Source organism: Pomacea canaliculata, linkage group LG12 (assembly GCF_003073045.1).
Source record: "Pomacea canaliculata isolate SZHN2017 linkage group LG12, ASM307304v1, whole genome shotgun sequence".
Taxonomy (NCBI): Eukaryota; Metazoa; Mollusca; class Gastropoda; order Architaenioglossa; family Ampullariidae; genus Pomacea; species Pomacea canaliculata.
In genome coordinates this window covers 18,292,281-18,305,663 of record NC_037601.1, presented here as the reverse complement: position 1 = coordinate 18,305,663, position 13,383 = coordinate 18,292,281, and the positions used below count along the sequence as shown (strand labels likewise).

The 13,383-nt window shown below is 36.0% G+C and overlaps 2 protein-coding genes across 3 annotated transcripts in view; one reads left to right on the top strand and one right to left on the bottom strand.

Moving 5' to 3' along the window:
- Nucleotides 1-13,383, top strand: part of LOC112577428 (protein broad-minded-like) — a 36,482-nt gene that overhangs the window by 1,359 nt on the left and 21,740 nt on the right. Inside the window, exons 2-6 of the mRNA XM_025260493.1 lie at nt 427-480; nt 4,669-4,693; nt 11,985-12,145; nt 12,773-12,931; nt 13,056-13,209. Of these exons, the coding sequence (XP_025116278.1) occupies nt 11,991-12,145; nt 12,773-12,931; nt 13,056-13,209 (468 nt within the window). The 5' untranslated portion in view covers nt 427-480; nt 4,669-4,693; nt 11,985-11,990. The remainder of the gene's footprint in view (nt 1-426; nt 481-4,668; nt 4,694-11,984; nt 12,146-12,772; nt 12,932-13,055; nt 13,210-13,383) is intronic.
- Nucleotides 568-10,564, bottom strand: LOC112576440 (dehydrogenase/reductase SDR family member 1-like). Of its 2 annotated transcripts, none has more exons than XM_025258850.1 (10): nt 10,409-10,564; nt 9,888-10,045; nt 7,486-7,550; nt 6,901-7,044; nt 6,361-6,440; nt 5,872-6,004; nt 5,395-5,535; nt 3,807-3,882; nt 3,172-3,252; nt 568-2,732 (listed from the first exon to the last, which is right to left on the bottom strand). In XM_025258850.1, exons 2-10 carry the CDS (start codon nt 9,997-9,999, stop codon nt 2,596-2,598), a joined length of 969 nt encoding a protein of 322 aa, XP_025114635.1. In that variant the 5' UTR covers nt 10,000-10,045; nt 10,409-10,564; the 3' UTR covers nt 568-2,595. The 2 variants fall into 2 exon arrangements, with proteins under 2 accessions (XP_025114635.1, XP_025114636.1); XM_025258851.1 differs by having other exon boundaries at nt 10,384-10,443.

The window sequence follows — 13,383 nt, the reverse complement described above, 5'->3', positions numbered from 1 at the left end:
AACATGTCGTTAGGGTCTAACACAGACTGGTCCACATCACATATACAATTTAATAAAAGTAAATATTTTCATGATTTTATAACTTCTCTTCACAAAAATAGCTTTAAAATTGTTTGCATCCAAAAACAAATCAGCAACCAGGATGACTTTCCTGTCAAATGCAAGTCACATCCCCCTTCCAGCCTAGCCACTCCTTAAAAAAGTTTTAAATGTATTAAGACATTTTAAATTCTCCCTTATTGTTATACATAATGATAAGATAAACTATTTACTCATGTAGGGGTGTCAAAAAATTGTTTTGAAAGAGCATCATTTGAATATTACGAAAATTGGTAGCAAGATGGATATTTTTTATGGACAAGGCACTTTACGACTTTGTCTATTTTAAAAATGTTTGAACAAGTTTTAAATTTGTCTATATTGCAGATTCCACATACATATCTAGTCATCTAATGCCCTACATCATGACAGCTGTTCCAGGTATCTGGTATCCATGCCACTTCATTTAATATTTTCAATTTCTCTCTCTCACACAGACAAACATACAGAGTTCTTACTTGACACAAATTTGCCTTGTGAAAATTAGTCTTTATTTAAAGAATTCAGAAGGAAATTAACAAACAAAAAAATTATCCATAAGCAGATGCTATTTAAGCACAATGTGCATAAACAGTAGCAGTAGGCTGAGAAGCATAAAAATCAGTTCCTGCACATCTGCAGACAGGATGATATTTAAGAACTGCATTTTAGTACATTTCACAACTTACATAAAGATGTTTTTGACTTTGTTATAAGTAATTTTGATTGGTAGGGCAAAATTGGTGTTAACTATAAACTACTTCAGGGAGTCAGATGTTCGACTCACGAGATGTGCCTGGATGATATCCCGTGAACTGACAGAGAAGAATAATGTTGGGGGTAAGGTGAGAAAGGAAAGGAACTATGTGGAGAAGTGGGAGATAAAAGTTGCTGCTAGACAATAAAAGAAACTTTGTCCTATTACAGATACAGTAGATGTGAATGCATCAACTGTGGAATCTGGAGATGAAGCTCATACAGTTCCTCTGGATGCCGATACTATAGCAACTCCACACTGTTTAACACTATGCTATGCACAAGATAAAACACCCAAGCAATTGTCTGATAAGTTTCCGCAACAAAAACTACATAAACATCCAGGTGAATCCATTCTCATTGAAAGAAGTCATTCTGCTGACATTCTTCTGAATGCAGCAGACATGCCAAGATCCTTTGTAGAGCTCTGGTGTCAGTTGGAAAGAGCATGCAGACCACATTGGTATATTAAGAAGAAGGACACATCCAAAAAAGTTCAAGTTTATGAAAATGGGAACTCAGTCTCATTGAACCAGCATCAACGAGTGGAAATCAGTGACAGCTGCAGAATAAAGTTGGAATATCTCACTTTCACTGTGAGGATTGAAGATGGTGATGACCTTAATGGAGACTTTGAGGTACAGGTTTTACCTCATGAAAGTGAAAGTGGGGAACAGGCGCTAGATGTTCATTCACCTTCTATGAGTTGTCTTCTGCCTCACTCTGGATATGTGGCAGCAAACATACTACAGTGCTCTCAAGTCTGCAGTATTAACACATGCCAGACTTGTGGGAAAACAATGGGTTTGCAGTTGACTGCTGTTCCTGTGGAAAGACCCACCGCTGGTCCTCATGATGCCCATGTTACTGGTGTGACAGATGCGAATGTTTGCATTCACCATGAATCTTCCTGTTTTGCTATGCATCCCATTTGGGCTAGTAATGATCAAAGTAATAACCGCAATAATCGTGAGCCCGTGGAAGATGATGAGAGGCATACACAAAAGCACTTCCACTAGAGGTTACTTCCAGGGTCCATTAATTTGGTAATGAAACATCCCACAGGCACATTCATTTTCGTCATGCACATTTCCTTTCAAGCAGATCTAGATGGGGAAAGTTTAGGGATGATTTATGAGCTCAATCAGGATATGGAACAAATAATAGTCCTGCTGTTCATATATATATATATATCACATGGAGAAAGAAGTAAATGCTTTCTGACAATATGTGGAATGCTTGGGTCATAGCTTCCACAAAAACGCTATAACAGCATGAGGCCTTTCTTTTTTGACTGCCTGCTGGTTATTATATTATCATTGATAGTCCTTTAGTTCTTTTGGACACAGGAACATTCTGATGATTTTATCACCAAACATATTCAGAGGTGGGGTTTTTGAATACTAATACAACTGCAACAACTAGGAGTGTGCTAGATTCTGTGACTAGATTCCTAATGACTACATTCCTAGTGACTAGATAAGAAATATTACAATGTTTATCAATTTTGCCATCATACCTCCACAACATGATTAATGCAAAAATCCTCAAAAGGGAAGTAGGAAAGAACTTATTTTCTTTTTGTTTTTTTAAAGATTATCTTGAATTTAGTGATGAATAACAGTAATGCAATGAGACATTATTAAAAAATAAATAAAAACGTTTTGAAAAAAAACCATAAAAGATATAATCTGTATCCTTTATTTACACCAAGAACTGATCCTTTTTGGGCTGAAAATAGCTTCATTTATTCTGTAAAATTTAAAATTTGTTCCCCTGGAGGGAAAGAATCCAGTAAGGAATCCTGAGAAAGCTTGGAATCCACTTTAAAAAGATGGCGTTGCCTGTCAGAAATGACAGGATATAGCCAAGCTCTCTCAATGAATGAGTCTGCTGACCTGAAATTTAAACAAGTGTTTCATTAAGAGGTACAAAGCACACTAAGATCACTTCAGTTTCAAGATAAGATGGCCCATTACACATCCCCTTGAATATAGTAACTGTCTCTTTACAGCAGCAGTTCTCAACCTTTTACTTGTGACGCCCCCCTGACGAACAAAGGTACGTCCGTGCGCCCCCTTAGCCAGTAATGTAAGTTAATTTCACTAATACCGGTATAAGAAACTTTTAAAAAATGACCACCTTTGCGCCCCCCTTATAAGCACGCCCCACTGTTTGAGAACCACGGCTTTACAGTTTAGTCAAATAAATAATTAATGAAAGCACATTATTCGGTGGATGAGAAATAAACTCTAATGAGTAATGAGCTAAACAGACCAAAATAAACACAGCTAACAGAAAAATTATAAACATGTAGTGGTAACACTAGAAAATTACCAGTCACATCGGTAAACCCATATTCTCTTCCAAGATCAGCTGCTATCAGGATGCGTCCTGTCTTTTTCATTATATCAGGATCTGAAAATGTTACATCATATTAATAATATAATCTACAATTTATTGCTATTATTAAGTGAATGAACAAATTATCAACTACAAAGAATAGAAACAACTCATTACCAAATTCTTAAAAAATAAACATTTTGATAAAAGCTTTCTTCAAAATATCTGTTTTCTTAAAAATGAAGGTTGACACTCGGGGTGGTCTTTAAGCAGGCTAAGTCCATTCCAACATTTTATAAAACATGCTGCACATCCTTTTAGTGCATCTCTTTCCAGCTAAATGCAAGGTTACAGGTCAAAAAAGTGTAACAAAACTGGCTGCACTTTTCCAACCCTACATTAAAAACAATTGTCACATGATCAATGGTCCTTACTGCTTATCTGTATGTTGTGAATATTGCAAAATAGAAAAACACTTTACATAAAAATGAATGCATGCATATATGTATCAATTATAAATGAAAAATAAACCCTCTCACATGCACACACATCCATTTGTATGCTTGCAAATATAAATAGGACAAACAATATTAAGATGGCTTTTCAAGACAAAGAAATGGAAATTTCACCTGCTGCTAATCTGGCCACGCAAATTCCTGTATATTCTGGAGTCTCACCATTCTCTATAGCCTTTTTCAGCAGTGTCTAACACAGAAAGACTAGCACGTGTTATTTTTTATGGTGAACTATTGATAAAACACATTCTGTTAATTATTGTCGAACCTTGGTATCCAAGCTCTCCTTCTGTGCAAATACTTGCTATAATTGTTTTTTTTTGGTAAAATACCCTACTCTACTATTTAAATTGTTAGCTCTCGCTATAACAAAATAAAATGTTGAAATTTAATCTGCAAAATCAAATTTGGAGGATATGTTGTGGGCAATGAACATACATGAACAGGATATGTGAATGGCATCTCAAATATTTTACATGCCAACTGCAAGCATATCATGAAAAATGGGGACATGATGCACAGTCAATCAGCAACTTTACCTCAGCTTGGTTTTAGTTGGGTTTTAAAGCTACAACGTAGATTATTATTCAATGATTTTTATTATTTTCATCATAAGTCTTTAAAGATCTGGCTGCCCCTTCTGCAGCTACCCATGTCATCACTTTCCTCCTTCTAATTTTACTCAATAGTTTACTATAACTGTTATTTCATATTATGCTGACATCACTGATTGACAGATATGTAGGTATCATACACTGTGTAAACATTACTCCAAACAATCTTTCTCATAATGCTAGTTTTTTTCACACCCTTCCTTTTGCAACATCATGTTACTTTTAGCTCTTGTTTTTGTTACTTGGTTCCTCTTTGTGTTTTTCTGTATTTGATTTTATTCTTCGTTTGGTATGGTTGTGTATTCTTTTATAGCTCATATGTTATTTATTTTCCTGCCCATGTTTTGTTCTTGTTCTTAAAGTACTACGAGCATACTCCTGAGGAGTGTGAGTATGCGCTTTACAAATTTTGCATTTCTTATTATTATCTAGGGCTGATTAGTATGGTTACTGGATTGTTCCATAATGAAGAAAAATTATTAAATTAATAATATTTGCTATTGGAAGCATTTACCAGAACAAGATACATTCAGATAACAAGGTTCGACTATGCATGATTTTGCACAATGGCATCTTATACAACAGGAGTTTACTTTTGTTACTTTAGTTATGCATACATTTTATCTAAATCATTATGTCATGTATCTTGTTGCTGTGTCCATGTATGCATGTATATATATATATGGGTGTGTGAATGCATGCATTATGCTTACATGCTTATGTGCATGTTGCTCCCCCTTCCCTTATTTAAATGCATCAAGTTGTGCTATTATCATTAATCAAACTGCCATTCACTGTCTATGAATGTTTGTATTTATAAAGTAGACCAGAAATGTATGAAATAATACTAATAAACAATCCTATTTTTATGAATCATGTATTGCTCTTTTTTAGTTTCTGTTGGTCCTGCATGGTATTTATGTCGCACTTGTGTTCTTTAGTTTATCCATTTTGCCTCTGTTGTTTCCACGTTTTGCTATTCTTTGTCATTTTACTATAGCTGGATGTCCTGTGAAGGACAGGTGTGCTTTAAATTCATCATTAATTACAAAGTAATCAGAAAAAGCGACACACAGTAAGAAACATACTACTTCTCTGTTGTTCTCGTAGGTTTTTGATTTTAGGAAATGGTTTATCATCTCCGTTTGTACTACTCCTGGCCACAAGCTGACAAAAGCCACATTGTGTTTTCGAAGCTCCTTAGCACAGTCAACAGCCATGCGATCACACTAGAAATTAATTATTTTAAAAATCACTTTAAAAAATTGTGTACTTTAAGCACATTCACCATTTAAAATAGACAAATTTTACAGCTTTTCATTCCATTTAAACTTGTTTACCTCAGCAAAAATGTAAATGTATCAATCTGTAAGGAAATGGAAAAAGTTCACACATAAGATGACAAGGTGTATCTTATGTGGCACTATTTCCTTAAAAATAAATTGTATATGAATTTGTTAAAATGTCCATCTGAAATGTACAATTTATATAAAAAAAATTGAATAAATGAAGAAACCATGACAAACATGTTGAATAAAAAGTAAAATCTTCAATGAACATCTTACTGCTTCTTTTCCAATACCATAGGCCACATTAAACAGATATGACAAGCCTCCTGCAGATGACACATTTATTATGAGACCTTGTTTGCGAGGAACCATTAGGCGTGCTGCAAAGACACCGCAGATGTAATGGTTCCTGACAGAACAGACAACCACCACATTATATAGCAACTGTCCTTGAAAAGTCAGCACGTGCTTCTCTCGAAATTATTCTGTCAAGCCATAGAAACAAATCTTTCACTCTTCTCCTGCACCCACTGTTAGTACATATTCTACCCATTTTCCTTTTTATTAATGTATCATATTCATATCAATGGATATAAACTATAAGTACCTTTGTGGTCCATAGATGGATAACTCTTCTAAAAAGTGTACCAATTCAATGTTTAAATTTAGTTTAAATTTCATGCTTACATGTCCCTTCACAGTCTTACCAGAGAAAAAAATAACAAATTTAGAACAGATCCAAAAAAAGAGAAAGATTGAAATCACCTTAATCCAACGTTATTTATTTCATCCCAGAAGTCAGCATCCAGCTCCCAGAAAGGTGTACCAAAATTTTCAGCAAGGATCTAAAAAGAAAATGCGTAATTGCAAAATTTTATTCCACTATAGCATGCTTAAAAAGTTCAATGATTTACTGAACGAAAACATTTGGAGGGAAAAAAAATTCACATTAAGCAAGGTTAGTTCCAAGCTGCATATCTTTGTCAAAGATGGCAGTAACAGTCCATTAATAATAATTGTCATTTTGAAATGGCTAACAAGTTAAGGTGACATATATATGTAGAGAAAGAACTGATGGTATATGCACACACCTCTTTATCTGTGGGTCCCTGGGTATTTGAGAGGTAAGGGAGCATGATGGAATGAGAAAGAAACATTGAGAGGGTGGAAAGAGAGAGTGTGCATATGACATCTACACATTCATGCATCATTTGCTTTCACCGGCTCATGCACGACCACAACATATCTGAAAAAAAACAGCTGCTAAGATTTTGCATGTTGTCAGCAGCTGACATATTTTATAACCTGTACTCCACTATAGGCATTGTTGACTAGTACATCAAGCTGCCCATTCTGCTCCTGAGAGACTCTGTCAAACAGATTTTTTATATCCTCATCTTTGCTGTGGTCACACTGTATAGGAATGCATTTCCCTCCCCTGGCCTTCACCTATAAATATGCAAGAAATGATAAATTGATTCATAGAACTTATCTTTATGTAGTAGCATGAATATAGTCTGTAACACTTCCTGCTGCACTGACAGTGCTAAAGGATATAAAGTGCAAACAGAAAAATGCCATATTTGACATACAGTGTCAAGCGCTAATATAAGGCTGCAAACATGCTGACAACAAACATTGATTTGGAATGCTACCAACACCATCTGAAAAAAAAATCGAACACCTATTATCTGTCTGTAATAGTGACATGTTCTGTAAACAAGTTTACAGATGCTGCAATAGCCATGTATATATCCTGGTCTATGAATACAACACCCAAGACAAATTTTGGCAGCTTGATTGCACCATTGTAACATTTACAGGCATGCTTACACTTGGATATACCTGTAATACAATGGGCATATTAATATTGTCAATATTTTCACTCACCTCATCAGCTGTCTCTTCCAGAGATCCTCCAACAGGATCATCATCTTTTTTTTTTAAAGTTCGGCCTGTTGTGAAAAATGGTGAAATAAATCCACTTATTTATGCTGCAATGTTAAGAGTTATTTATAAACCTTGTTGGTGCTTAGAATATGTCTCATCTGAACCACAATTCCAGGTGTGGGAATGTACACACGCTTTGGAAAACATAAGGTTGATCATTTAAAAATTTCAACTATTTTTATTTTTATCAAAAAATTTTTTTCAATAATTGCATGTGAGAGGTATAAATGGGTTAAGTAGGATTATAAGTTACATAATTAAGTAACCCATGTATCCTTAATGGCTTCCATTTACTACTTATTGAATAATTGTCATACACATGGCTGTTATTTTTTAAGCATTAAAATCAGTGCTGTCAAGTTTGAATGAGTTGTGTTCTGGGTCTCTTGGCTGGCCAGAATTTATAGTAGTTGGGTTTGATAAAAGTATTGGCAGTGTTCCTGCTGTTTTGTGCGAGATATATTTTGTCAGTCAAAGGTTTATAAGAGTTTTATTCTTTTACTTTTCTATCATAAATACTCCGACACCAGGAGGTGCATCTTCTTCTTACTCCTTCATGCTCCAAGTGGAGCATAGTGCTGTAACTACACCACACCATCGGATCTAGTTCTAGGGTGTCCCCTCCCAGTTGGGTCCATGTCATGCCAGCTGCCTCAGCCTTGCTGTGAACTGATCTCCTCCATGTCGGTTTGGGTCTCCTAACCCTGTGCCTCCCCTGTGGGTCTTGTCTTGTTACATTGTTGGTCGGCTTTTGCAGGGTGTGACCCATCCAGCCCCACTTCCTCTTCATAATGTCTTGACTGGCAGGTTTTTGGTTTGTTCTCTCCCACAGGTCTGTACTAGAGATCTCGGGTCAAATGATGTTGAGGATGTGGCACAGACATCTGGTGACAAATGTCTGATTCTTGTTGGTGAAGATGTTTGTCACATGCCATGTCTCAGATCCATATAGAAGGACTCATTTTAAATTTGCTTTGAAGATGTGGAGCCTGGTGTGTAGAGATAATGCCTTGGAATTCCAGATTTCTTGCTTGCTGTTGACCCTCATTGCCTGTTTTTTTGATGTTGTCAGGCCAGTCATTGCTGCTTCTTCTGAGAGCCAAATAAACTTTGTCTGTGCATGCTGCTGCTTGTGAGACAACAGACTGATGTCATCCGCAAAGTTGAGATCCTCAAGTTGCATGGCGAAGGTCCACTGAATGCCTGTGTTAGAGAGGTTGGTCAGCTTCTTGTTGTGGATCACCTGTCAAGTCCTCATACAGCTGATGGATGATAGCAATAAACTTTGGTGGAAATCCATGGTGCTGCATCAGCTTCCAGATGGTTTTCCTGTCTATGGAGTCAAAAGCCTTCTCAAAATCCACAAATGTCACGTAGAGTAGCGACTGCATCTTCACAGCACATTTACACAAAACTCATGTGACATCAGTGTATCCTTTCAAACTGAAAGATCTATCATGGACTTTCTGCCTGTTTAAGTAATGATACCAGCTGATGTTTGTATTCCAAATTACAAATATAAATTTAAGTCTTATCAATTTGTTTAGATTTTTATTTAAATGTCGTTTACTAATTTTTTTGTAGAGTCAGTGCCTGTTGTTGACTGAGAACTTGTCGGAAAAAAAATTACATGGTCATTTGGGAATGCATGTATAATCGCCAATGTTTCAAGTCACTTTATGCTTTACTGCAGTTACTATCCATCCTTTATCACAGAAAAGGGACAAGTCCAGATTATGCAAAATGCACTTTAATTGAAGAACGAGATTAAGGCCAGATTAACTTTTAAGACAAACCGATCAGAACTTCAGCTATAAACATTAAGCAACATACAGGCGCAGGAACGAGGTACCCCTTCCCCTCTCAAAAAAAGATACTGAAGAGGCAAGAAATTTTTTGAATGTGAACCTCCTTCAACATCAGAATGAAGTTTGCCCCCTCCCCCCCACCTTCCCCAAGCCACTTGAGCATCTTCCTAAACTACGGACATAAGAAATAGAGGTTATTTTTTTTTTTTTCCTCCCAGGGGCAGCCTGCAGTGTAGTGGTTAAAACTATCACTAATTGTCACCACTGCAGTGAGCGGCTCAGGGCTCAGATCTCGTTTTGGGAAACCCTCTGTATGACACCTGTTTCCTCCCCACTCCCTCTCCCCCATGGTGTGAAATCACAAGGTGGGAGCACTTTCCTAGCAAAATTTCCTACAATCAGATAGAAGTCTGTGGTGATTACCTTCATTTGTATATCACATGATACGCAATGTAAAAAACATGGACTTGTATTACACAAATAAACTGCTCATTATGTTGGTCTGAGTAATAATAAACTGTATTATTATAGTACCTGTAATGTATACAGTTGCTCCAGCAGTTCCAAGCTGAAGAGCTATGCCTTTTCCAATACCTCTGCTAGCTCCTGTAACTATACAGACCTTTCCTGCCAGTGACTTCGCCATCACATCAAGGACGTGTATATTAGTTCGTGATCAAATTTAATGGCTTCTAGAAATTATAAAGCAAATGCAAAAACAATGCAAAAAATAAATTCACAATTTAACGTTGACCTAAGGTGAACTTATTAACTTTAAAACTCTAGATCGAGTAACTTTCCACTGCACGATTTAAATATTAATATATTTAATTTACTGAAAGCTGATTTACTGTGTGTTGTGCTAAGTGGAAGGGGTGGATGCGATAACGTTCGAAGTTTTATATAGAAAATGTTTTTAATTACGAATAAAGAAGTGAAATTTTGAACCTAGAAAAAAGTGTAAAGTTAAAAGGTACACGTTGAATTCTTAAGAAAGCAATCCCAAGGATATTCAACAAAACATAAATACAAAGTAATGCAACCACGGATGTTACCCGCCCGTGATGCAGCGGCCAGCAAATATGCAGTTGGTATTTTCCACCTTTACTATTGCTGCAGGTTTAATCTTGGTTACGGAGCACATGCTTCTGTGACCATAGACCACAGAGACTTACAAATCATGGAGTCATAGATTTTAAAGTCTGTGTTACGAAGTCCTAAATTAAAACAAACTATAAATCTGAGTTTCTAGTTATTGCTTCTTCATTTGTAACAAAATATCCAAGTGCTTGTTTAATTTACGGACGTGTAGATCATTGTTGGAATGGTTGCAGACGAATTTTGTAATATTCCTGAGCAGATAAATTATTTCCGTTCTTTGACTGATAGTGACCATAGCATAATTTTCCTAGGTATAAAATATTAAAATTTGTCAAAAACTGACACTCTTTAGAATTTTTAAAAATTAAATAGTTCAATCTGCTGAGGACGTCTCTAACCAAGCCATCGATCTGTAAAACTATTTTTGATTGGTCTGAGCAATCCCTTTATCCAATGAAACTTGAGGACTTTTACACAACTTGGAATGTAGTTTGACAAGGAATGGCGACGTAAACAAAACTCACATTTACTGTTTGTACGCCGAACCTTTTCTATATTTTTTGTTTTAGTCAAATGCTTTTTATTCATTTATGTGTTGTTTAATTGTCCTGCTCAGTAGTAAACGTACTAAAATAAAGTGGCCCGTCGAAAAAAAAAACAACAACAACAAAAAACTGGCAAAATCGTGACTTGTTGGACTGCGCGCGTGGTTACTGCAAGCAACTAACAAAGCTTAATGCTACAGAGGTCTTTCTGAAGCGGAGGCAAGCAGGTTTGGTGAGGTATAATATGTTCACCAGTCAGTTCTTCCTTTGTCGGGCTGAATGCCGACCTCCCGCCTGGGTACCTAAAATGTGGCGCTGGCTTAGAAACGCCAGATCGACGAATTAAACATGCACCATATTCACTTTACTATCGCCAGAAGTTCTGGAAACCTTGTGTTTCAGATAAGAAATGGGGAGCAATTTATATCCACATCGTATCTTGAATGCCTAACTTTTTTCCCATGACAGCAAGCAGACTGCACTAAAATGCATATGTGAACTATAAACTATATATGTATGATCGATCGTTTACAAATATGGTAGCTTAATCCACCACTATATATATATATGCTGATAGTTTTGGTATTGTGAAAAGTTTCCTTAGTGGTTGAATAACTAATGACTGTGTCCATTCTATAGTATTCTTTAGATCTCATATCCTTACTCAAATTTGTGATGACCTGTATCGCTTCATCTGCAGAGAAGAAATGAAATATTTACAAATTGTATGTATACATTCCGATGAAAATGTAACAGGAAACAGACTAAGACTGATAATTGCTAAAGATTCAGTTTTGTGGAATATCATTGGTGGTTGGTTATACGCAATCGAAAACCTGACCTAAAATGATTATTTTGTTTGTTAATAAAAAATAGAGCTAATAGAAATAAAAAAAATAGAGCCTCAAAACAAGTTATAAGTGTTGTGTCATAAGGCATCAGCATTTTTTTCCTTTTCAGGAAAAACAATTATTTTTCATTGCAGAAAAAAATGGCTGGGATGAGAGGGCTTGAGGGGGAGGAGCTGTTGGTGAATCTGCGGCAACTTATCAGTAGTTTTGAACCATATATTCGGGAAGCAGGATCATCTGAACAGGCAGAAGAGACTCTGCTGCATTTGGAAGAAAGTGATGAAAACTTTCACAAGTTAGAACCCACTTCTGATTGATTAAGTTTATTATTTTTTAGTGTACCTGCATATCATCAATCTGCAGGATGAAATGCAAAGAAAGTAGTGAGGGTGTGAGTAAAGGGAAATTTCTTGTCACTTTTGTAAGGAACATTTTAAGAAGGGAATTCTCCGTTTAAGAGAAATGTTAAAGGTTTGCTATGACTAATATAAATATAACTAAATTTACCAAAAACTATAAAAAGCAGACTTAGTCTGTGTGCTTTCCTTCCAGTTAAAAAAAAAAAAAAGCACAGCATTCTATGAATAGAACATGAGCATAGCTTAAAAAATAAAGGACAAGCTATTTTTACATGGTGAATGAATTCTTGTGATCGCTGGATGAAACAATTTATATGATTGTTTAGGGGCAGGATGTATTTCATGCTTACATGGAAGTATATATTAATCCAAGAAAAGTTTAAGACTATAGCTCTGGTATTTATATGTTTTGTTCTCTTTTGCTCAAACCTTACTTCTGTTAGAATTTGTACATATTTGTTTTACATTTTTAAAAATTTTGATGAAAACAAGTTCAATAAGAATTATTAATTTATATTGTATGTCTGCAAATTAGAAGAACATCCATAGCCTTGCTTTTACAGACATGAACTGGTCAAGAACTTAAAAAGAAAAGTTGATGAGTTGTTGAGTCCACTTATTGATGAGGAACTGGAGAAATATTCCTCAGCTGGACATGTTGACTCTGGCAGCCAGGAAACTTTGGTAACACGGATCACAACAACAATCACTCAGTCCAGACAGTATGTTACCAGGTTTTTCTGTTTTCCTCTCGTCATATGTTTTGCCTTTTTTGTGATTATATGACTGACAAACAGGGAAAGGAAGGCAAAAATGTTCAGAGTGACCACTTTGTTTTCATAACAGGTTCACTGAACTAATGATGCGTCTGAAAAGGAACATTGAAGAAGCAGCATCAAAACTGAGCAGGAACTTTGATAATGAGTTTGGCTCAGGACAACACAGCCATGAGAGTTGGGTGGAAAACAACACACTTGTTCATGGGCTGGAGGATGAAGAGGTACAATCCCCTATTTACAATTTCTAGAAAAGTTGTGTGCAGTGCTCAGCTTTCTAGTGCTTCAGTGTGGGGTTTTGCACTGCACAGATTCATCCATTTATGAATTTGTTCAACTCCCTAATGATGAAAAGCAGATATCTTCCAAGGTCATACATTTGTGAATGTCACAAAGCT

Excerpts from the sequence above, each read along its gene's own strand:
- LOC112576440 (XM_025258850.1), bottom strand. The coding sequence starts at position 9,999 with ATGGCGAAGTCACTGGCAGGAAAGGTCTGTATAGTTACAGGAGCTAGC. Across the intron at positions 6,005-6,360 it reads ATAAATAACGTTGGATTAAG|GAACCATTACATCTGCGGTG; the intron begins GTGATTTCAATC and ends CTGTTCTGTCAG. Across the intron at positions 5,536-5,871 it reads ATGGTATTGGAAAAGAAGCA|TGTGATCGCATGGCTGTTGA; the intron begins GTAAGATGTTCA and ends ATTAATTTCTAG.